The sequence below is a fragment of the Porites lutea genome, chromosome 2 (genome assembly GCF_958299795.1).
Source record: "Porites lutea chromosome 2, jaPorLute2.1, whole genome shotgun sequence".
NCBI classification, from domain to species: Eukaryota; Metazoa; Cnidaria; class Anthozoa; order Scleractinia; family Poritidae; genus Porites; species Porites lutea.
This window is the reverse complement of record NC_133202.1, coordinates 29,348,998-29,373,997: the sequence shown is the minus strand read 5'-3', so window position 1 is coordinate 29,373,997 and position 25,000 is coordinate 29,348,998. Positions and strand designations below refer to the sequence as shown.

Here is a 25,000-nt window from a genome sequence, read left to right as displayed (position 1 = left end):
GCTCGCGACAAAACGAAACACAAAATGGGTCGTAAAATTATTTCAAGGTAACAAACAATTCTTTTGCTTCGCATTTAAGTAACACAAAAAGCAGAAATTTAAAGAAATTGATTTATTAGACAATTTCAGCACTATACAGTCTCAAAATAATTGTTTACACAGATTGGTGTCAAGCAAAGAGCCTCACAACACCTCCCCTTAAAATGAATACAGCAGAATTAGACTTAAACCTAGCAAGGTTTTACGTCGAAGCGAGAACGAAAAAAGGTGAAGAATACAGTCGCTCAGTACTGCTTGGTTTTCGGAATTCCATTGAAAGATACCTAAACAACAATGGCCGTACAGTGAAAATTTCAAGGAACCAAATGTTTCAAAAGAGTAACAAAATTCTGGACGCGAAGCTACGAATTAACCGCCGCGCCGGCAAGGAAAACGTTCAACATAAACCAGTTATCGTACCTTCAGACCTCGCAAAGATAAGAGCCAGCCCTTTCCTCAGTGTCACAAATCCAGCCGGATTGCTAAGGAGAACGTGGTTTTACGTTTCTCTGTACTGGTGCAGGCGTGGAAGGGAGGGACAGCGAGATCTTCGCCGCGACAGTTTCAAGTTCACCAAAGATGCAAACGGCCGCGGGTACGCAGTTATGACCCACGAAGAAGCTACAAAAAACCATCCTGGTGGTGAAACCAGCAAGCCCTCATCTGAACGAGAAACAAGGCTTTACAGCACTGAAGCAGACGATGATGTGTTTGCCAGTCTCAAATTGTACGTGTCCAAGTTGAATCCCTCCTGCCCAGCGTTCTTTTAAAAACCAAAATCCAGATTCACCACAGAAGACATCGTGTGGTATGAAAACAGCCCACTTGGCGTGAACAAGCTGGGATACATGATGAAGATCATATCCAAAGGAGCGAATCTCTCTCAAGGGTACACCAATCATTCCGTCCGGGCTTCAGCAATAACCGTGCTTTCAGATGCGAATGTACCCGACACAGCCTATCGGCTCGTGGGCCCCTTTTCTGTTCTTACCACGTTTTGACGTCATCTGTGATCTATAACTGAACAGACGCACGGCCAAATGGAATCTATTTGTTAAACATATTTTATGTTAACATGACACATGTTATATAACATAACATGAGACATGTTATAACATATTTTGTTATATAACATAACATAACACGACACATGTTATATAACATAACATGACATATGTTAACATGAGACATGTTATAACATATTTTATGTTATATAACATAACATAACATAACATATGTTATATAAGATACTTTATGTTACACAACATAACATATTTTAGTAATAAAAGGGGGTGGTAGGCCTACACGACTTTTACCTCATGCCAAAATGCTGCTTATTCCAATGAAGTTGTTTTTATCTGCTGGGTAGATTATGCTCTGGAAGGTTTTGCATTTTACTGAGCAAATGTGGTTTTAGCCGCATGTTTCACACTGAGAGGTCATGACATATATATATCGATTGACTGTAGTTACTGTTTTCTGATCGGCAGGATTTGCCCTCTGATGCAAGCGCATTTTCTTTGACCTCTTTTGAAGCGTAAAGCTTTTTTTTATTACGGCTGAATAAGGGCTCCAATTTTCTCCAAAGTGCCTTCTGGATCTGATCTAAGCGATTTTCTTTAGTCCGTGAGTGTAATGTTTTTCTGCAATGCTGTATCACGCTGGGCCCAGCTCGTCAGTTTTCTTTGCAGAATGTTAAATTATCACGGATAGTGACTTACAGATCCAAAATTATAAGAGTGAACTGCAGCTTAAACTGAAGCTACATAAACTTACTATGGAGAATTGAATTGTGACTCAGTAAACTCCAGCTTAGTGTTTTTCTAAAGATAGTATGAGTCTTTTGACTGGAGCGCGTAGTTCCTCCCTTGGTAATAGCTTTGAATAAACTGTTTTGTTATTGCCACAGTTTGTGATCAGGCAAGACCATGGTTTCGGTTCTCCTCACGAACCTCATCAGTTGCCGGGTTGGCTTTGTGCTTAGTTGCTTTTACAAGAGCAACTTTAGTTGTACTTTGTCGTGGCGAGAACGGTACAGCTGTTCTGTCTGTTGAGCTTTGAACTGAACATAAATACCCACGTGGCGGATCGAAATTCTTGTTTTCTTATTGGCTACTGAACGTAACCAATTGCAGACTGTGTATTTCGATCCTCTTCTGCTTCAAGCTATATGTTATATAAGATACTTTATGTTATACAACATAACATATTTTATGTTATATAACATAACATGACATATGTTATATAACATAACATGAGACATGTTATAACATATTTTATGTTATGTTGTATAACATAAAGTATGTTATGTTATATAACATATGTTATGTTATGTTATAACATATTTTATGTTATAACATAACATAACATATGTTATATAACATAACATACTTTATGTTATACAACATAACATATTTTATGTTATATAACATAACATAACATTAACATGACACATGTTATATAACATATCATGACACATGTTACATAACATAACATGACACACGTTATATAACATAACATGACACATGTTATATAACATAACATGACACATGTTATATAACATAACATGACACATGTTATATAACATGTTCTGTTCTGTTCTGTTAGAACATCAAGCCTGGCAGATATTCAGGCTCTTGTTTTTCTTGTAATACACTCACAGAATGTTAATTGAATTACTAGAGCACAAATAAACCCTAGACGTGAAAAAATGCAAATAAGCTTTTACATCAATCAGTTCCATTTATGAAATAATTCTATGTTCTTAGAAAGGATCTGTTTTTTTTCTTTTTTATTCTGTACACGTTTCTTTATTTGTATATTTATTTTATTTTATTTGTATATATTTATTTTAGAAATGTTAGGTAAATTGCTTTAAAGCCTATGGTATAGTCATTGTGTAGTAAACATTGCGTGACACGTGACTCCTCTGACTACTTGACGTACAAAACGAAGCAAAATTTGAATTTTCCTTTTCATCCTTTTTCCCATCTATTTATGCCCAACCAGTTCTTTGATAAAAAAAAAAGGACAGGAGTTAAAACAGAACAATTGAAAATACTTACGTGATAGCCTGCGTAGCAAGCGGTTCCGCGCGAGTTCGTAAAGAAAACTGGAACGAGAGCAAAAAAAGGAATGAAGGGGGAGGGGGAGGGGAGTGAAGGAACCCTTCCCCCTCCCCCTTCCATTTTTTTTTTGCTTCCGCTCCAAATTTCGCGCTATAACTCGACTGGAAACGCTTGCTACGCAGGCTACTTACGTGACCTCACAAGAACAAGGGTAACAAAAATCTCGCGGATTTCTTGAATGCGCCATTTTCCTGTTAATTGGATTTTTACAATGAAGGCAATCTTTTTTCCTTCATGGCCAGGATAAGGATAACGACAGTTTTACGTGGCCACTAGTATAATTATACTGAGACTGTGCCTATAGGCAAGGCAAACCACCATCTTTTTCTACTTATTCATGCGAACGATTAAATTTTCCCACCCTTGCCAAAATTAGATCATATTCGGTGATCTTCGTACGTGAAAGGTTACAGCTTCTTAGATGGTTCTTTACTTGGACAACGCACTTATTTAGTAAAAAAAATTGTCTTTATCGAACCCCAAGTAATACTTGCTATCCCGGCAAAGGAACAATTCGCAGGTGCATGTGTCATTTTGGTTGTCTGCTAGTAGCATAAACTGCGTTTTAGGTGGTCAGTGGGCTATGGACCGCTTTGAAGAATGACGGAAAGTTCCTCAGTAATTGAGAGCGGTCAAAATCTGTTATTGAAAAATTTCTGAAGATAGAGTGGGTTGGAGGGGGAGTCAGTGCTTGTGGAAAACAGAATATACCGTAGTCATTTCTAAGTTTGTAATCTAAGCGGGGCAGAGCGTCAGCTGTGACGTGCTAAGTATCGCAACTTTCAATCCTCGGTTTCAGACGAAACTGTTGAAACTGGATGACAAATAAATGTCTGATAATGATTCAGACGCTGAATAATGGAACTATACCTAGTTGTCTGCTGTTTTGACAGCTTATTTTCTATAACTATTGGGTCGCACTCTTTTATCCGGAGCAATCGGTTGAATTTTGACAAAATTTGCATATTTCACAAGCATCTCAGGTCCTCGTGTAGCACCGAAAGAAAATTCGTTAAAAAAATTTGCAGAAGAGAATTTCTCCAATCTAGTTTCATATTTGTTATATACTTATTAAAAGAAATCTACAGAAAAATTATGAGCTAAATCCATTTTGTGGGCAAAACTCGATATGAGGATCTTACAGAGACTGGCTCTTAATAACAAAACAAGGCAACAAATTACTTAAAGTTTTTTTAACATCAATTTCACTGGCTAACAAAAATGAATCACGTATGTTCATACACAAGGAAATGAACTTCATTACTAGTTTATTCACAAAATAGTCGTTGGAGTTCATCAGAAATTTAATGATTTCAGTAGTCGGTTTCCTTTCAATGTCAGGTACAATCTCGCTGATTTGGTGTAAGAATACCTTCCTCAGCGAAGAGTATTCCTGACAATGAAACAAGAAATGATTTTCATCTTCAGTTTGTTTGGACTTACACAATAGAAATTATCTATTTTCTCTAGGCACACGATCGATCTGATATCTTCCAAGTTCAATCACAAGTTTGAGGTTTCTTATCTTAAACTTCAATAAATTTTTTCTCTCATTAAAAGTTCTTAACCGGTATAAATAATCGGATGTAGATTATTCATCTCTAAAAACTTTATAAAATTCTAATTTCTTTGAATGTTCAAAGCCGTGTCGCCAGAAAGATATACATATATTTCTCTTTCATATTATTTGTGTATCCCCTAATTTTATCTATTCCTAAACAGTCAGGATCTAAAATGTATGGATTCTTTTGTTCTACCATGTTCATGAAACTGGAGTAAAACCCGGAGTTATTAACAGAGTGATGATTCTTCGACATAAGGAAAGATTGTTTAATTATAGAGTCATTATCTTTGTTGTTTAGAAAAATAAAATATTTCATAATTTTTCCATTAATTGGTATAATTAGTGCTAATCTTCCAAGCTCAGCTCTGCAAGCTAAATTAGAGGCCTTATTGTTCACCTCCAAGTAGCGTTCACAAAACTGGAGATGAATGTTTGCGATGGGGGACCTATCTCATGTTTAAAATCTTTCTTAGTGTACATTCCCCCATACCTCACCGTTGTAGCTTAAAATCAGGAAAACTATTGTGTCAAAAATCTGGGACGCGGTATTGGGATTAAGTCTATTAAGGATGGCAAGTTTCCGTATACTGAAGGAGGCATGTAGAAGTGTAGAAGTATAAGAGTAAAGTTTCCTGTTGGAGTTAAACGTGTACCTAAATAGGTGTATTGTTGAACTATTTCAACGTGCTCGTTGCCTGTTTTAAGTTGTAGTCAACGGATTCCCTTGGGAGTTTTTGGAATATCATTATTTTGGCCTTTTTCGGATTGATTTTTAACATACCATGTTTCATTCATATGAAGTGTGTTTAAACAGTTTTGTAATCCTATTTTAAAAACGTAAAAAACGTGGTCTGCAGTGCAGTTTTCAGGCAGGAAACCAATTTGAGAGTCATGTAAAATATTGTTGTCTTTTAAGATACAGGTATAGTCTGATTTAGAATGGAGCAAAACATTTTTCCAAGGCAACTAGATACACAGATACCACTATATTTGTGGGATCATTCTTGTCAGCTGAATTGTAAATTGGAGTTATAAGGCCTTGGTACCAGATATCTGGCATTTGTAACATCATGTAACCTCTTGTAAACCTCTGTACCTCCCTGAAACCCCTTTAACCCCCTGTTACTCCTTGTAACCTCTTGTAACTCTTAGTAACCCCGTGTAGCCCGTTGTAACCCCATGTAACTACTTGCAACCCCTTGCAACCGCTTGTAACCCCTTGTAGCCCGTCAACCTCTTGTAACCCTCTTCAACCCCCTGAATCTGCTTTTAACCCCTTTTAACCGCCTGTAACCCCTTGTAACCCCCTGTTACCTCTTGTAACCCATTGTAACTCTTTGTAACCCCGCGTAACCCTTGTAGCTCCATGTAACTACTTGCAACCCCTAGTAACCCCTGTAACCAGTCAACCCCTTGTAACCCTCTTCAACCCCCTGAATCCGCTTTTAACCCCTTTTAACCGCCTGTAACCCCTTGTGTCACCCTGTACCCCCCCCCCTGTAGCCCCTTGATTCAAGCAGTCTAGTAATTTGATCTCTTCATGAGGGGACAAGACTATCAAAATTTATGTGAGACATTCTTACTCACCAACTATACATCCCTATCTTCCATGTCCTGCACCGCACCTCCAACATCGTCGTGCTGCTGGTGCTCCTGGTCTGTTGGACCAAATAGAAAAGTAATTGGTCAACGCAACTTGAAAATCTGGGGGGACACTCAACAAAGTTTTGCACAGTAGGCTCGGGCCCCAGGTGTAACCCCTTGATATAGAAAAGGTAACCACTTCCTGTCATCTTTTATTGACAAATTGTACCCCTCTCACATACCTGGTTTACAACAATGCACCCCTTTTAAATGCTGCAAAATGTAACGTCTTTTAAATGTCAATAAATCACAAAGCCAGGACGTTTTCTTCTTTTTCAAAAAACATACAATGCGTCCGTTAGCTCTTTTAAGTTCTCAGTTTTATAGACCAAAATGACAGATTTCCCACCCTTTCGTATATTTAAACTAGTGTAATCTCTATCTTTTCATTCACCATAAGCCTGAAGAAACTTAGGAACCCCTTTCGGCGGAGCCGTCTTCCGTATAGGCCGCGATAATGAGTATCAAGCGCTTGAAAATATCGCAGTTAACAGTTGTCGACGACCTACTGAAATACTACTTTTTCCCACATGTAGGTCCCGGTTTCTGAATCCGAAACTGAAGCAAAACAATTGTTGGATTTGTTACTAGCAGTTCTTGCCCTTGTTCTGAGAGCTTTTTCTCCTAATAATCCAGTCATTCGTCCTTCCCAAAAACCAAAACTTCTTACCTCTAATCAGGCAAAAATGACTCCCAACTGACCGCTATATAAATGAATGTCCTATAGATTCTCTTATTATTGCCTCTAATAAGGCTCCAAGATAATATTTTGCAAAGATCGTGAAAGAGAAATATCAGAAATACACAGGCGCCAAGATAGTATTGTGCAGAGAGCAAGAACACTAATGTTAAAAACGCTCAGGGGCTGAGGAGAGAGTAAAATTGATCATAGTATTATTTTCTACTTCGAATCTTTTTCGTTGATGGAAAAAGCAAGAAAGATAACTGCTTCACCTTCTCCTTCTTCCTCTTCCGTTTTCTCTAGAACAAGATAGCGTCCTAAAAGAAAGAAGAAGAGGTGGACTGAAAAGTTGGTACTGTCTGTGTCCTCTTAAATTAGCATTAGTAGGCTACAGAGACGAAAGCTTGGTATCGCTCAAGAAGTTTAAAATGTAACTGCTGTCAAGTTATCAGAACTCAAGTAACATCAATGTTGCTAACAAAAACTATTATTAGTACCTTTGCCGCACTGAATGATGAGTTAACATGTACGCTAACAGTATTATATATCACGTTAATGGAAAATGTCAGACTGACAGAAACGGAAGGGTAAGTAGGGTATGAGTAACGTTCCGCGTTTTAAATGTAAGGGGACGTGGACTCCTCCAAGCGGAAGAGACGCAGCCCTCGACACCTACATCAACGCCGTTGAACACGACATCATGTCGTCAAAACCCTCCAAAATAAAAAATAACTTTTCTAAGGAAGAATGCACTTCCCTCACTAAATTTCGAAAACGTTCAGATATAGTAATTAAACCAGAATACAAGGGCTCAGGAACCGTAATAATGGATTATTCTTGGTATATAAACGAATGCTACAGACAACTCAATGATACTAATTACTACCAGAAACAATCTACTAATCTGACAAATAAAATACAGGAACGTGTCAAAGAATACCTTAACCGCCACACAAAGATGATTTAATCGACGATGACACATTCAAGGACCGTATCTTCAGCTCCGATCCCAAAGCTGGTCGCTTCTACATCCTACCTAAAATGCACAAACAAGGCAACCCCGGACGTCGTATTATTGATAGCAATGGCCATCTTACAGAGCGAATTTCTGAATTTGTCGACTACCATGTCAATTCCCTCGTACAGTCCCTTCCCTCTTACATCAAAGATTCTACACACTTTCTTCTTTAACTTGAACAAATAAGACCACTACCGGACAACGCCATTCTTGTCACCCTTAATGTCTCTTCACAAGACACTAACATTCCTCACAACGAAGGCATTGAAGCTTGCCGCCATTTCCTTAACACACACACTACGCTCGGGGAAACTGGAGGAGACTCAGTGAATAGTGCAGGATATTCACTGATTGACTAGCCAATCAGAGCTCGCGAAAAACACTATCCACAGTTTTAGTATATACTAAATAGATTTAGCCCGGGCTTAAAGCGAAGCTCGCGGTAATATTTATAGTTTGTTCAAAAAGTATATAAATATAAAATCGTGCAATGCTTGGCGGCGGAGGAAACGAGAACGCTGAAAAACCACAATAGGTCTAATTAGCAAAAAAACAACTTTGCACGTGCAACACACTTTTTTTGTCCATTTTTTGTCGTTGTTTGCACGACTACAACGTGAAACCTCCAGAAACTAGGTAGTTACACGTTTTATGGGGGAAATGTCGTACGTGTTCTTGTTCACTTTTTTTTCCCCTGCCGCTCATTTTCACCTTGGTGGCCCGCTAGCATTTCTCATTTTCTCACTACCGCTACTAAGTTTTCATGTTGTTCTTCCAATTCCTTTGTTTTTTATCTCTCGCTCTAACTCTCTGTGGGAACTTCGCTGGCTTGTCGCCTAATTTCTCTTTTCCTCTTACCTTCTCTTACTTTATTTTCTAAATTTCTGGAAATGAAAATTAATCTAAGCTTTATACTTTAGACATCACGGATACAGAAACAATTCCGCTTTATTTACGTTTTCGTCTTCATTGATTCCTAAGTCTTAAGTTGTCTCTGCTTTACAAGGCGCGGGTGGCTATGCGATTTCCGGCCAAAATAACCTCGAGTTGCATTAGGTTGCCATACCTGTTTATTGAGTTGTTTTACTTTGGTATGTCTGTGGTGCGGACGGACGGGTAAACGTACGGTCACGTGATTACCAAAATTTCTCGGATGGGTAGATTACCACACTTTCTTAGGTATGGGGTAGGCTTGCGTGCGCTTGTAAATAATGCATATTGATTTTTTTTCTTGCTACGTTCTGTATTTCAAATTTTCAAAATAAGTGTTCGTCAACTCTTAAGAACAGATGGATTATTTTCTTTCTTCGACAAATGAACTGGTTTCTGGTCCTTCTTCTAACAACAACAAAAATATTGTTACTGAAATTTATAATTTGTAAAACTAAGCGCCTTTCAGCTTACCACCTGTACAAATTCATTAAGACTAAAGCACAAGACATTTGACCAGTTTCCAAATTAATTGTTTGTTTTGTGCCCAGTCAACTTAGTGATCCTCACGAAAATTAAGATGGCAAAAAATAATTCAGTACGAAAGTCTGTTTAACGCTTATCTATCCTATGTGTGTCTCAAGACAAATTGCAGGTTTAGACTTTACATCTGAAAAAAATATATATATATATAAACATGTTTGTCTTGAAGTCACGTGGTAAAGGAGCTATGTCACGTTATTTTCCATCTTTTTAAAAAGCTGAAACTTGCCTTCCTCATTTATTGCATTCCAAAAATATTGGAATCTTTATACGTTTCTGGGAAACTTTCCACCTACCCCTCCCCTAAGCCAACTTTAACACTTACTTCTCACTTGGGGCAAAATGTTGGTTTAAGGGAGGGGTAAGTGGGCAGTTTCCCAGAAACGTATAGTGATCCAAATATCGGTCCAGTTTTGTTATGTAAGACCACTATCATTAGGCACTGAAACTGTCTCCTGTCGTCTACTGCTACGGATGGCGAAGACGGGTATGGAATGCGACTTGGATCAACTTAATTTTTCAAGTTTTAAAAGGCAACCGACAGAGGCTAATTCCTGCAATATATATGAGGCTATTTTGAATTGAGCTTTTTTCGTACACTGAGTTCAAGTTCTTTAAAATTTTAAACATTTCCGTCTTACATTTGTTATTATAAATAGCGGAATGCTGATGAAACCCGTCAAACGCCTTTGTTATAAGTATTTTTTTGGACTTGACTATGCAAAAAGTTAAACAGCATTCCTATCATTTTCACTTCACTGACCAATTAAAGAGTTGCATCAATCTATTCCGTCGGAATTTGTGAACAAGGGAAAATCAAAGGATTATGCATCGTCAGGTAGCTCCCAGCATAAACTGCTTTTGAGCACTGAAGTCGTTATCTATGATCCTTGCCGTGTGTCATAACCTGTCTCCTCTAATAAGCCATGTGAATATATCAGTCAACAAAGGAGACCCCAAGTCTCCTTAATAAAACTGATATTGACGACTAAATGTACTTCTGGAGCCAGGGTTTCTGTCTGCTTTTACAATTTTAAATTCGAAAAACGTTGTAAATTACACAAAAGAACGTTTTGAGCAATAAGAAGCCAGCCTCATGCTACGCTATTGATAATAATGGCTATACAAACTTTTAAAAAAGCTTTTACCGCCGAGTAACCCCAATGAGGGCCTTGGAAACTGTGATCAAACAAGTTCCTTTAGCAAAATTAAGGACGGCAGCGGAATAAGGAAGCGATATACTGATTAGTTAAACTGTTTGTCTTACAAGCGCCACGTTTCTTGGATCAACTGAATAAAAGTGAGAATCTGTCAGATTTTTGAAGCTGTGCGTTTTAAATTTCGAAAGGTTATGGGCGGCTCTTGTATACAACTTGGAAAACATTTGCTTTAATTCTCATTAATAAATTCGTTAAGGAGTTCCCGTCTCTTTCCCTCTTTCCGGAAAGGAAAGCCTCACTCTCCATGAGTTCTCCGTAGCTCAAGTGGATAGAGCGCCCGCCAGGTGTTCGGGAAGTCATAGGTTCGAGAACTTTTTTCTTCTTCGTCCCACGCTCGTGACATGCTGATCATTTCATTTTCACATTTGTTTCACCGAGCTTTAAATTTACCATCTTTCATTTCTTTCATCACAGAGAGTAACGTAGTTGCTTTTTCCTTTAATTTCCTGATGCCGTCTACAGTTGATTCTGATATTCTATAATACTTTGTTCAGTATGATAATAAACGGGAAAATACTGCTCTTCCGGGTTAGTAACTGTTAAAATCTGCTGATGGCTTAACCTTCCACTAATTCCACTGCACGAAAAATTTGATTTACACCAAATTTACTTGGTGCAAAAAAGTGCAAACTAGGGATAAATAAAGGGCAAAGATGGTAAATACCGCATTTGCCCTAATATTTACACCCCCATGTAAACTGGCAAGCAAATACGGTATTTACCATCTTTGCTTTTAATTTTTCCCTAGTTTGCACTTTTTTGCAACATATTTACACCGAGTAAATTTATGTAAATCTAATTTTTCGTGCAGTGTAATTAACTAAAATTGTGTTTTTTTTACCATGATAAGATGGAAAAAGATTGTCATCAGGCACAAAGATCAGTTTTTTTAATCCTTTGCTCCAATTTCCGTGAACATGATAAGCGTTTATGTTTTGATGAACGTCAATTTTCCTCTAAATTGTACCCAGAAGAGTAAAGAGCAGAGGTGGAAAATATCTCGCCTGTGCGATGAATGAGAAGGCTGGTAGGACTGACTTGATATATATCAATTATTAATAGTAAACGATTATATATCAATAAGAGTAAACGATTTTTATCTTTGTCTTTTGTGAAATTTATCTGGCGTCAAACTCGGCAGTTATTAATTAAAAGACCTCGCGGTTCGTACATCTGTTTAACGGGAAAACGTATAAAAGTCACGCAAAAAAAACAGTAAAAAGTCTTCAATAACGTCACTGAGGCTGATATCAGGATGACTCGTCTGCCTTTTATTTTGTTAACGCTTGCTCTTTTGCAGGTTGAATCCGCTCCTAAACACTGGAGGGATTTTCTGGAGAAAGAAGGTATTTTGCCACTCATTTTTTTAGCTGCGTTTTTTCTTCGTTTGGAATATATTTTTTAAACATATGTAAGGCCATCATTTGTTCAATTTTATCAGTAAATCATCTATCCTCGGAGACCCTAGTTGGGAAAACGTCTACTTCCGAATTGTTATTTAAACCGTGTTTTCGTCTACACTAGTTCTATCCCGAGTTTTTCCATTTCTAACACCCATTGTAAAAGCGTGTGCTAGAACTGATTACCGAGCGCCATTTCTTCCGTATGCTATAAGCTCCGAAAATTACGTACAAGAGTTTTATCTGGACACCTTTTTATCTCAGTTACCTTTTAATATATCTAAATCTTTATTATTTTTTTTAAATTCTGCGCAACACGTAGAGTATTTCGCGGTAGATAGACTTAGATCACTGATATTTCTACACCAATTGTCTAAATCGCAAGAAGGATACACTAAGCTGCTTAGCTGATCAGCCTGATCTCTGGTTGTTACGCCATACTGACGAGCCCCAAAGAGGACGAAACAGATGTCTATGGCTACAATCACGCTCTGTTTTGAGTTCTTTCGGTTTCGTGTTGATGTCTTGCAGAGTTAATTTTCACGTAGTACGATCAGCATTGCAGTATTCCGCTTGCATAATTTAATATGTCTGCATTATTATTTTTGCTGATCAGGTCTTTATAGATCCTACGTTCTTCGGCATATTCGTTTGCGGTCCTTTGCAGTCCCTCGTGGTTAATGTTTGTACATTCAAATATCAGTACATCACCTCCACAAAACAGTCCCATAATGCAACACGGCTACATATCCTAGACCCAGTCTCACTCACAACCTCGAAATGGCTGATCGAATGAAACAGTGTGTTTCTTGTTTGATATATTTACATCAACACTTCTTTCTTGTTTTGATGTACTGTTTAAAAAACGATCAGGAGTGTATTATCAACTTTCTTGAATTAATATATTTAGATTTGGTGTTATTTTGGTCTAAAAATTTAAAACCTTTATTAGCTGCAGAAAGCCGTTCGGTTTTGCTTGGGGAAGCTGGAGCCCTCAGAGATGTTTTTTCTTTTGTTGTTGTTGTTATTTACGCTATGGTACTTTTTTCCTAACATAAGCAATGATTCGTATGAGAAGATGAAGGGATATCTTAATTAATGACTAATTTTGTTTTGACCCATTAGAGGAAACTTGGCGTGACGATGGAATTCAATCAAATGACGTAGACTCTGAGGGTGCCCGTATTTTACCAGGTAAATATAATTAACTTAAAAATTTTATCTATCAGATAAGCCATTTCCGAGTTTGCCCGGGCCTCTGTATCAAAACGAGGTTGAGTGCTCAGTCTTTAATGTGGAAATGATTTTTCATTCTCATGCAAATAAAACTCATTTGCACAAGAAAGGTTGTGCACTTGACCTCATTTTGAAGGTGAAGGTTTTTGGAACTTGGAAGTGGCCTGTTCTCCAGTTGGTCTAGTGATGTTTCAGTTAAATATGCGTGGAGAGCGTTCTAAGTCTTTCCGCTGCAAACTCGTGTGTTGACTTTAATGCGCTTGCGCAGTGTCTCGAATTGTTTCCAGATGGTAAAATAGTTAGGTACTGAATGTCAACACTTTGCAAGTTTTGAATGCGCATGCTTACATTTTTCACTGACCTGATCGAATGAGCAAAGGCTCTGAAGTCATGGGGAAGCCCAAGTACAAGCTACAGTGGCGCCTCAAGTTATCAGAAACTGGAGACTGAGGGAGTTAAAAAGTTCATCTTGTAATTGCTCTTCACTTTCTCTCTTTCATTAGTTGACTCTGACCAGAGGCTTAAGCGAGAAACTTGTATCGATCATAAGCCGTTGCTATGTCAGGCATTGTCACCACGGACATGCCAGAATGATCCTGCTTTCCAGATGGATTGTCTACGAACCTGCAATATGTGCTGATGTGTTTATGTAGCTGAATTAGTTTTGAGGATATAGTAAACTTGGTTTAAGCAATAAAGTGTCTTGTCAGTAACACTGTAGTGTTGTCCAAATAAGTCAATAAAGTCTACAATGTAGTTACAGGCCCAAACTAAGGGGGTGATTACATGACAACTGCTATTTGAAGAACTGAAACTGCTGGACTAAACATCCCTTAAATCCTGAATTTGCCGTGGAACAGGCACGGGATCAAGACGAGATCTGATCATATCCTTTGCGAATATTAAACAGAATAATGTGATAACACCTTCCTCGATCTGCGTACTTCTTCAAAACATACCCAGCCTCATCTAATCATTATCATTTTTTTTTTCATTAATTCGTATTTTTTTGTTCTTTCGGTTCAGGGAAATATACAATATTAAAATATTAAAATATTGTTTATTTCGCTGAACCGAAAGAACAAAAAAATACGAATTAATGAAAAAAAAAAAATGATAATGATTAGATGAGGCTGGGTATGTTTTGAAGAAGTACGCAGATCGAGGAAGGTGTTGCTCATTGGCGTGGCGTGGTGTTTCAGCAGTTTAACTGGGGTTTTTAAAAAAACCCCAATTAAACTGCTGAAACACCACGCCACGCCAATGAGCAGCTAATTCAGATAACAGGGTATTAATTATGCATAAAGTGCAAGTGGAATTAGTAATATCAATCTTGCATTTTAATGTCTAACGTCCTCGCATTTTACTGTTTGTCGTTCATGAATAACTTCTCATAACAATCGGTGTGAGCAACAACGCTGCAATTCAGTAAACAGTTTTAAATACAGTAAATTTCTTTAGATTTCCGTATAGCCCAATTCCATATTTTCGAAAGGTTTCCGTATAACCCGATACATTAATTATGCATAGACCTGTTGTTAAAAAAAATTACTAAGCCTTTGGGATTTCAACTATTATTTCAAGGATTTTTACATGTAATTTGTTTTCTAAGTCTTTTTTATGAAACGGCCCAAATTTGGCGCTTTCTTCATTAAAAAAAGAACTTTTTGGAACAAATTTCGAACTGTTTTCGCTTTCCTAAACCTAACTTTAAAAATGATCCCGAAAATAGTGATAAACAATGTAATTAGTGGCTTTGAGCATTAATTTTGCTTAACCATCCATCGATCGTAACACGAGGAACTTGAAAGAAAAGTCTAGTACCTTTTTCGTAGTGTTCGCCAGAGTTGTCTTTTTTCCTGAACTATTTTTCCGAGTATCTGCCGCCTCCTCCTACGTCTGATCTGTTTTTAATTAGCCTTTATGCGTCGTTCCCGACGTCATAAGGTTCGGCGATATGCTTTGCGATGTTTCCAAAGAGAACTTCCGTAACGACTACGCCACATAGTCAAAACTCCTGCCAATGGATTGCTTCTAATAGTTCTTTAGGTGTCCCTTTACGGGGCATCCCTTGCTTCACTGCCTACCATCTATTTTCGATGCCCTGCGTGTCGGCAGCTGTCTGGGTGTACAACGTTTAGGCTGTTCGTTGTGCTCCCCTTGTAGACATTCATAAGATCCCCATTCGCCGTTCATCAAGCCTGTACCCTCCAATATTTCAGCACGAATGATGGCCAAAAGACTTTCGTTATTTCTGCTCTACTGGGACAAAGGCCAGGGTATTTTGCAGAACGCCGAATGACCCTGAAGCTTTAGTGATTAGGGTTAGGAAACTGACTGAATCAGGTTCCGTTCAAGTCCGCTGCCAAAGCTCTCACACGTTTCACAGACGTTGCGAGGACAGGTTGTTTTCCTTAACCAGTCTATGCACCGGTCGTGATCCGCCAGTATTTTGGAGAGCTTTAAGAAGAAGTTTAGTTGAAAGTGAAAGTTGACCAAGTCTAACAAGCGTAATACAAGAGAGGAGTGTTTGTGAAGGGTGCGTGCTTGTTATTGCCTGGAGAGCCATGCATTTTTTCACGGAAATTTTACAAGCAAAACCGTGAATAACTTACGTGAATACATATTTCAGTTGTTTTGTCCTGTATATTTAAACTTGGGCACGCAAAAAGATATCGATTTTTTAACCAGGAAATCTCAAGAAGTCGTCGTGGTCTAGTGGTATGAAAGAGAGACAGGTAAGCTAGAGCTACAGGGAAGCGTTGGTTCGAATCTAGCCGATAACTGAGAAAAAAAAAGGGGAAACGGAACCCGGGGGACACTTGGTGAGCGAGAGGGGTTAAAAAAGAGAAACAGAGAAGTAGAAAAAGAAAAAGAACGCTGTAAGTATTCATTACCGATGTACATGTATACATATATTCAATACCCTGGGGAATTAACCATTGTCTTGGAAGACAATAAGGTGAATACATAATTAATGAGACATAATGCATAATTAATTGTCAATGGTCAATATGAATAGAGTCAAAACGTTGTCGAAGCATGTATGCATGATAAGAAATGCATGTGGCTGTGCGGAAATCTTTCCAGGATATTTAATCCTGACTTCAGCAAAATTGCTTGGGTCAGAAGCGATTATTCAAAATTGCGGGAAGCGTGTTTAACAATAAAAACCTGAGCGTCTGGCGCCGTTATTTCCTGGTAGCCAGCTCTCTTCCTCTTACACTTCAGGGGCCCGTTTCTCAAAAGTCCCGATAATTAACGGATCCGTAAAGGTGTTGTTGTTTTACATGCAAGATAGAGGTTTCCGGGGGGGACTCCGCATATGAGAGTGGTGGGGATGCTCGTCATCTCGCTTAGGGGTGTAAATTTCGGATTTTGGTCTCATTTAGGGTGTTCTGGGCAAAATGCCAACATATTTAGCCGTGAAGGTCTCGTTTAGGGTTGCACGCGAAAAAATGTAAAAATATATATTTGATATGTATATTTTTAATTTACGTTATTTACTCCATTCATATAATCCAAGTTTTCTCAATTGTCTGTGTTCTAACATGGTCTCTTTTAGAGATTAAAAAAAAGCTTAGGTCACGTCCAGATCGGTCTCCTTTAGGGGTTTAATTCAAAATTTCCGACGAGCATCCCCACCCCTTTCATATGCAGAGTCCCCCCCGCCCCGGGAGAGGTTTCAATAGTTTTGCATCTAACATGATAAAACTATAGTTAATGAAACAAAATGGAGTAGTTTGCTAGCCAGGACCCGCGCTCTCATTTTTTATGTTTCGCACACTATTTGTATTTTGCACTAAAAGAGCTTCCTTTCTTCCAGAAAAACCCTTGTCTTTAACAACATTCGATAACTCACCTAGATTTTTCAACCGTAAATTAATGAATCGGCCACACAATCCTCTATTGAAATGGAAATTTTAAAAATGGCAGCTAAAGGTTCAGTTGAAAAACTGCCTCCAAAATTGCTTTTCGTAACAAATTTTAGTGACTTGCAATGCCTCGACGTTGCTCTTTCTATAGTCAGACAGCTACAAACAACTACAGTAATTCGAAATGTGACTTTCAAAAGCTAACGCAATTTAAGAGCTTAAAAACCTGGTTAATGGGCACCAATGCAATCATGGAATTGTTGAAAAACAACAGAAGGGGAACTGTAGACGTATTTTTCTTCACCGTATTTTTCTGGATCCCTCGAGGAATCCTCGTCAATTTAGACTTTACAGAGACTTGACAAGTGGTTCATCGCCTTCCCTTAGCTCGAGGTTATGTGACAGGGGCTTAGCTATAAATTTTCCCGTGGGACACAGTTCAACCCAATTGGGCCCTCTTCTGTCGGGTGCTTCCGTCTTCCAAATCGTTTTTTTAAATCAATATGTTCAGGTACTCATCCCTTTAAGAAATGCATTGGAAGTGCTTTGAGCTACCTTAATTAGCTTTGATATGCGTTGCATCGGTTAGTTCTGCAATCGTCCCGGATAACCCAAGTATGACTGAGAATTGAATGTTAACACAATACTTTATTTCAAAAGCAAGTGAGATTGAGTATTCAGTCGTTAAAACTGATAAGCTCCAGGGTGAGCCCCATGAAAGATTCCGGACTTCAGGTACTGGATTGCGGATTCCTTGTCAGTGGAACTTGGATTTCGGATTTCAATCGTTCTCGGATTCCGGATTCCTTGAGCTGCATTACCTATTCCGAAGCCTACGATTCCAGACTCTACAAGCAAAATTTTCCCGGATTCCGCAAAAATGGTTTACTTTACATGGGGCGATATACCGTCGATTGCATCTAAGCGTGGACACGAGACAAAAAAACATGTTCTAACAGGGTGCAAGACATGACGTGTTTTGCCGCCAAACATTTAACTCGATGTTAACATCATTGCATCGCTTAATCTTCCGTTAAAATTACCTTGGAACATCTTAGTACTCCAAGTGATATTTTACGGACAACAATTAAAAATTTATCCGCTTCCTCGAGTCTCTCCCGTAGCCAACCGCCGACCAAAATAGCCTGATTACTCTGACTTCATTTCCTCCTAGATAGTCCCCAGGCTCCCTGAACAACGGAAGTCGCAGCCTCTAGAACAAGATTGCAATAACCTTCAGACGTAACGGTGGAAATGTACACTCAAGATACAAGACACTGAAAAGGACTGTTCTTATTGCATATTCAATAATCACAAATCAATGAAATTCTATGTGCCAGGATTAATGTTACAAAATGTTGCAAATTCACCTTTAATTCTAAAACACGTACTATTTAATCCTACCTAGCAATACTTCATTTCAATCTATGTAAGTTCTTTAGTAATATACAGAATTTAGGTAATATTCACTTTCCTCAATACACATTTAATTTGAAAACCTTGTATTAAGGCTATACTTGAGATATTCTATGTTTTCATTTTTATGATTTTGTTTAGTGCAACAAATGTTTTGGTATTTACGATATCTACTGACTGGAATGATCCAACTACTTGTTTTTACGGTTACACAAGGAAAGCCAGTACGTGTTCAAAGCGGACGTATTCAACGCGAGCAAATTTTGTATCAAAAGAAGTTTTTCTATAAAAATGTCTTACTGTAAAATAATGTTATCACACACAACTTATGAAATTTACACCTTCCTCCTTCAGGAACCAATGCTAATTAGTCACCAGCAACCCCAAATCAAATGCCAATGACTATTACAGTAATAATAGGACAAAAGCCTTAAGATAACAGCGAGTTATCACTTCCCCAGGGCATGCACCAAAGGCACTGAACTGTTACACCGCGACTCGTTTCCTTGCCGTTTCAGCTCACACCGCTGAAAGCAAGCTCAAAGGCGCTAACCGTGTTCATAGTACTGTGTCTCCATCATCGTTTAAGATGTCCTCCAGGGAAACCGCTTTCGGGCTCTTTGGTACTGTTCCGTTCTCCTTCGTATCTTTGCCTCCTTCAGTAGCAGCAATTGACCTAAACACGAAATAAGATAACGTAAAACTCTACTTCAAACGCCAGGTTAACTTAACTTTATTCTAAAGTTCAGTTGAAAGGCCGAGGAACGTTTAGAAAAAGCCAATATCGTCGGCTTGGGAGTAAAACACGTAACTACGACGACAATGCAGTTTTCCTCCTCCTACGGTACTCAAACTAAGGACTGGTCCTTCACAGAGGTCAACGTCTCTGACGAAAAAGGCAGCGTTTGAAAACAGTGAATTTCTTTAAGGTGGTGTTTCCACTTTGTTAAAACTCAATGTGATATGTATAATGTTTGTCAAACAACCGAATTCATGACAAAGTTCAGAGAAAGAACAATGCCTTCAAAGTGTTCTTCATGCGATAATGCCCTTCCCTCGCGGTCTACAAGTACGAGCCTAGTGTTGAAACGTGCGAAGTTCAGAAATCACCAGTTACACTTTTTAACTCTTATTACTACCAAGATCAAAACTCAAGAAGAAGCGAAAATGCCACTCTGTAAACTAAAAAAAACCAAACAAACAAAAAAACAACAACAAAAACAAAGGAGTTATCACTTGCAAAGGTGCTGGCGACGAAGCTTCTTCTGGAAGCTTAAATCACAGACCTTTAGATTCTCAGACGAGGACGACTACGAGAACGAAATTTTCTCAATACTATGCAAGATAAGAGTGGTTTCGCTGCATTGGTTGACCGTATAGTCGTCGATGCAACTCCATAGTAATAAGATTACTGATTGGGGGATTAAACTGTACTGTACTCTGCCTGAACCAGCGTCATTTTGGCGGGAAAACGCGATAGCCGTCGTCATTCCACTACGGCTTTTAGCCAAAATGTCGTAATGGCGGGAACAATTTATCAAATATTGGACGTTTTATCATTTTGCGATCAGGAGATGGCTCAACTTATTTCAAAAGAAATAACCTTAGCTTGCTAACTTTTCTGCTGAAAAAAGTAAAATGAAGGTTTCCAGGGTAGCTAACTTTTGAGAACACGCGATAATTCTGTTAGAGAAATTTCGACCTTGCAGTCGTCGTCCTCGTCCATGAATCTAAAGGTTTCTAATAAGGAGAATCGGATGGGTACTATACTCTATAGCCTACGTCGCGCGCGGACACTCTAACCCTCCTGTATAGACGGACCATACTAATGGTCTAGACGAACCGTACCCGGGTGCAACGCAGGCTATATACACTACGAATCAAACAAACTACCTACGTTTTATTACTCTGCTCCTCAGCGACCTCTTGAATAGTCTCTTCCCCTCTGTTCCCACTTCGGTCTTTCTCCTTCCTAACAAACTCTTCATCACCGACTGCAGGCGGTTCCCAGCTGAGCTTTCTCGTCAACAAACTGGACGGACCCTGCCCTGGTGACCAGGGTTTGGGCAAAGTAGCTGATAGGGCAGCCGTTTTTTCGATCGAGGTAGTTCGCTGCACCTTAAGCGAGTTGGATCGACCACCAGGTCTGAGAGCTTGTTTTCCCGACTCCTTTTGGACCCAGATGTCGTCCAAAGTACCCGTCCGCTTGGTTCCAATCACTCCTTTATCTATTGTCTCGGATTTTTGCGTTTCTACTTTGTCCCCTATGGATTTTACGTCCTTCGTCTCGGCCTCTTTTTCCTGTTTAAGTTGTTCAGATTCTTTTTCACTTGCCTTTCTCTCCTTTTCCGTCCCTCCCATTTTCGGTTTAGTTCCCTCTTCTACTGTCTCTTCTTCCTTGGCGACCGCCTTCTTCTTTCCATCAACTTCAGTCACTTTTTCTTCTTCTTTCTTCTCTTCCTCTACATTTGTCTTACTCGCTTCCGGTTTTTCCTCTTTGTTTTCTTCTTCTTTTTTCTGTCCCACTTTCTCCTCTACTTTTGCTTCGGGTTCTTCGACTTTTTTCTCTTCCGGTTTCTTCACCAGTTTGATTCCCGGTTTTTCTTCCTTGTTCTCTGCAGGTTTAGGCTTTGGCCTTGGAGCGGGTTTAGGCGGGGTACCAGACGGTAACCTGGGTCTTTTTACTGAAGATGGTTTTACCAACGTTTCCTTGGATACTTCCACGTCAGCTCCCTTACTTCCGGTATCTTTCTCGTCTGGTTTGGTCTCCGCTGGCTTTTCAGGCGTTTTATTCTGTAAAATGAGACAAAAGAAACAGCTTAAAGGGGCTGTATCACGAAATTTATCTGAAAGAAAACAGTGAGAGTTGCCACCAAATTGAGTGGAACATAAAAATAACCGTATAGATAACGCAGCAAATAGGAAAAGAGGAACGGAAAGGGTAACGGAAGGGGGAAAAACTAAAAGAAGATTAAAACAGATTGCAATCGCGGTTTTTAAAAACTTGCTAACCTAACAGTTTTTCAAAGATCATTTTTGTTGTTTGTTACAACTGAAATAACGGTTATGAGACATATTTTAATGATACCAAGCTGTAAAGAAGCTATAGTAGACCAGTGCGCTGGAATAGAAGCGGACAGTTCAGTAAAATAGGGACCACTTGGTTGATCAATCACTTGGATGAATACTTTGACACGGTTTAATAGGTGTGTGTGTATCAACCTGTAGTCGCGGTGCTTTGTCAATTTCTAATCAAACTTAATGACTTTACTCACTTTTTTTAAGCTGGCCGCTCTCTCTTGTCTCTGTTTCATTTCAGCCAAAAGTCCTCCTCCCGCTAATCCTCCAATTCCAATTCCAATTCCAAATTTGGGCGGTTTCTTGACAGCAGGTGCAGGTGCCGAGGCGGCCTCGTCAGAGGTGGTCTGTGAAGAACCTTTATCACTCGAGGCTGCTGTTTCAGGTGGATGAGGAGCACTAGGTCGGACGGTTGAGTCTGTAGTGGCTCTGTCACGCGGTAGGGCAAACGGTTTGCCGCCCATTATGGGCGGTCTTACCAATTCCGGTTTCTTATCTGAGATCCTCCTTCCTATTGTCTCTTCTCCCTTCTTCTCAGTTGGAGTTTCTTCCTTTTTATCACTCGGTATTGCTTCTGGTTTCTTTTCAGTTGGGGTTACTTCCGGTTTCTTTTCACTCGGGGTTACTTCCGGTTTCTTTTCATTCGGGGTTACTTCCGGCTTCTTTTCACTTGGCGTAACTTCCGGTTTCTTCTCGGTAGGCGCTACTTCCGGCTTCTTTTCACTTCGCGTAACTTCCGGTTTCTTCTCGGTGGGCGCTACTTCCGGCTTCTTTTCACTTGGCTTAACTTCCAGTTTCTTTTCAGATGGTGTTCTTTCTTTGGATACCGGTTTTTTAACCGAGGGCACCTTTTCTTTTTCGTTTTTCTTTTCAGGCGGGGTCTTTTCTACGTCTGGTCTGTTCTCCGAAGCTGCCCTCTGTCTACTTTGTTTAGGTGAATCGCCTTTTTTCTTCTTTTCAGCTGAAACACAAAGACAAGTTTCCAATACCAAGAGATTAGATCAACATAAGATTACTTTACGGCGGATATCAGTACTAGCCTGCGTAGTAAGCGCTTCCGTGCAGTTTCGGAGCAAAGAACGAGGAACGACAGTCAAAGACCGCGTGAAAAAAGGGGGCTCTCGTCCCATTTTGCGCGTGGCCAAAACCGAAAATCCCGTTGCTCGTCGTTCCTTGGTCTTTCTTTGCAATATTTATTGACACAGATAATCTAAACCTAAGCCTCACGTTGGTGCCTTTGGGTGCGCAAAGCGAAGCACCATAGGTACGAAAATTTGGTTAACTACGCATCCACGAAAGTTTGGTTCTGACGAAATCGGCCGCACGTCCGTCCGTCTGTCGACCCGTTTATGTTAGCGAATGTGAAATGTCTTACCCATTAGCTTCAAAGTCCAAGTCATACACAAATCATGTTTTACTTGATATTGGACACTCATGTTATGATCACATGACAGCTGTCAAAATAGGGTATTCGCTGACCAGTACCACATAACTGTATCTCGAGCTCGAAAGTACAACTCATTGAGGTGAAATTTTTTTAAGTTCTCCGCTGACCAGTTATGGTATTAAAGTGATCACAGGCTCACAAAACTTCACTTTAGAAAGACATTTCTCAAAACTTCCCTTGAGAGCTCGGCTTTTAGCGTCGGCTAAATCTAAATATTATCAAAAATGGTAATGGTTATTTCGTTTACCGTCATTCGTGTACCAGGCAGTGGAAGCAGATTCCGGTGGTCCTGGAGCTGTTGCAGAGCGATCTCTGTGCTTCTTCTTTAAAAATCCAGGTATACCAATGTTGAGTCCTCTGAAAAACAATAAAATATAGTTTTTTCTTCAGTTTTACGCTAACTATCATAGGCTTTCGTATAGCTTGAAAGCTAAAAATAATAACAACAACAACAACAACAACGTGTACTTTAACCGGGTTCCATTCTGGGTCGTGAATTTCTTTTTTTTTTTAATTCGTCTGACTTTCAGTTCGCAATTTGCACATCTCCCTTAATACACCTTGTTTGCCTACCAAAATTTGAATAATTTATTGCTGGAATATGCGCATTTGTGAACAAAGGCTTATGCAAAATTTTGGGGGGAAACAGATTGTATTATGGTGATTCGAAAAAAGAGAATAATAGTTTAAATAGAGGACATTACATGGCCGCTTGGGGATACGAATTTTATCTCTCACTTGTTCGCTTTGCTCATTCGTGAGAGATACTTTCAGCACGAGAAGATAAAATTCGTATCCCCAAGCGGCCATGTAAAGTTCTGTTTATTTTATAGATACTGATGAAATTCCTACATAAAACACAACTTTTTTAAAATTAATTTACGAAACAGCAAAATAGTGCAATTAAAGTGGTTACCTATCGCAAAATGCCTGTCACAAAAACGTTACGAAACTCGGATATAAAGTTATAAAGGAGAAATAAAGACATTAATACTTATATTTTCTGTTCCAAAAAGTCACAATTATGTTAGTAATGATGTTAGTAACCATGGCGACACCAATATCCTCACATGTGAAAGATAAAAATAGTATCTTCACTGCGCGATGAAGATATGAGTTTAGTAAAAGGAAAAATCCTGGCATTTCATCAGTATCTATATAATAAAAAGTTTTAAGTGCCTTAGAACTGGCAACGCTTGTTTACAAAAGTGAAAAGGGCTCCGTGGAGTTACAAAGCAGGCGCAAAATTTGGCGCTGAAACTGTGAGTAGTGCGAATCATTCAAGCTAATATGTCTTGTGATGTAATTTTCTGTTGTCATAGTGCAATGTGCTAACACGATTCCCAACACTAACAACATGAAGTCATCAACGGTTGCTCCTAGGTGAACGCGTGCTACTGAGCGTTCCAGCTTATCTCTGTCCCTAAGGAAGATCAGAATACACAACTTCCGCTTTTAAAGCAAGCTTGAAATAGTAAAAAGCACGAAACACAATGGTTAAGGTAAAGGTAATGAAGATGCGCACGCAAGCCAAGGAGGCCACAGTAGCGGGTCAGTTAGCCCTGTTTGTGTAGCATGAAGCTAATAAAAGTAAACAAGACGCTACGGAGCTAGCGTACACTTCGGCGTCGTGGTTGTGGAACTAATTAATTGTAAATGCGGAGGAATAGTAAGAAATCAAATATGGTAAGAGTAAGGTGTGAAATTATGGGATTTGTCAGGATATTCTGAAAAGAGCAACATCCAGGAGGCCTACTTGCCAAAAACTAGCATTTCAGGA

General features: G+C 39.1%; 2 protein-coding genes and 1 pseudogene across 3 annotated transcripts in view; 2 read left to right on the top strand and 1 right to left on the bottom strand.

The window, feature by feature from the left end:
- LOC140926004 (uncharacterized) overlaps positions 1–1,040 on the top strand; it is a 1,211-nt pseudogene extending 171 nt beyond the window's left edge.
- The window catches only part of LOC140928239 (uncharacterized), a 240,002-nt gene extending 216,085 nt beyond the window's left edge, over positions 1–23,917 (top strand). The window contains exon 4 of the mRNA XM_073377960.1: positions 23,907–23,917. The gene's annotated coding sequence lies outside the window, so the exon portion shown is untranslated. The remainder of the gene's footprint in view (positions 1–23,906) is intronic.
- LOC140928238 (uncharacterized) overlaps positions 18,622–25,000 on the bottom strand; it is a 77,478-nt gene continuing 71,099 nt past the window's right edge. For both annotated transcript variants that reach the window (XM_073377958.1, XM_073377959.1), the window contains 4 exons: positions 23,468–23,577; positions 21,971–22,734; positions 20,593–21,488; positions 18,622–19,371 (listed from right to left, as the gene is read on the bottom strand). In XM_073377958.1, the coding sequence (XP_073234059.1) occupies positions 19,254–19,371; positions 20,593–21,488; positions 21,971–22,734; positions 23,468–23,577 (1,888 nt within the window). In that variant the 3' untranslated portion in view covers positions 18,622–19,253. The remainder of the gene's footprint in view (positions 19,372–20,592; positions 21,489–21,970; positions 22,735–23,467; positions 23,578–25,000) is intronic.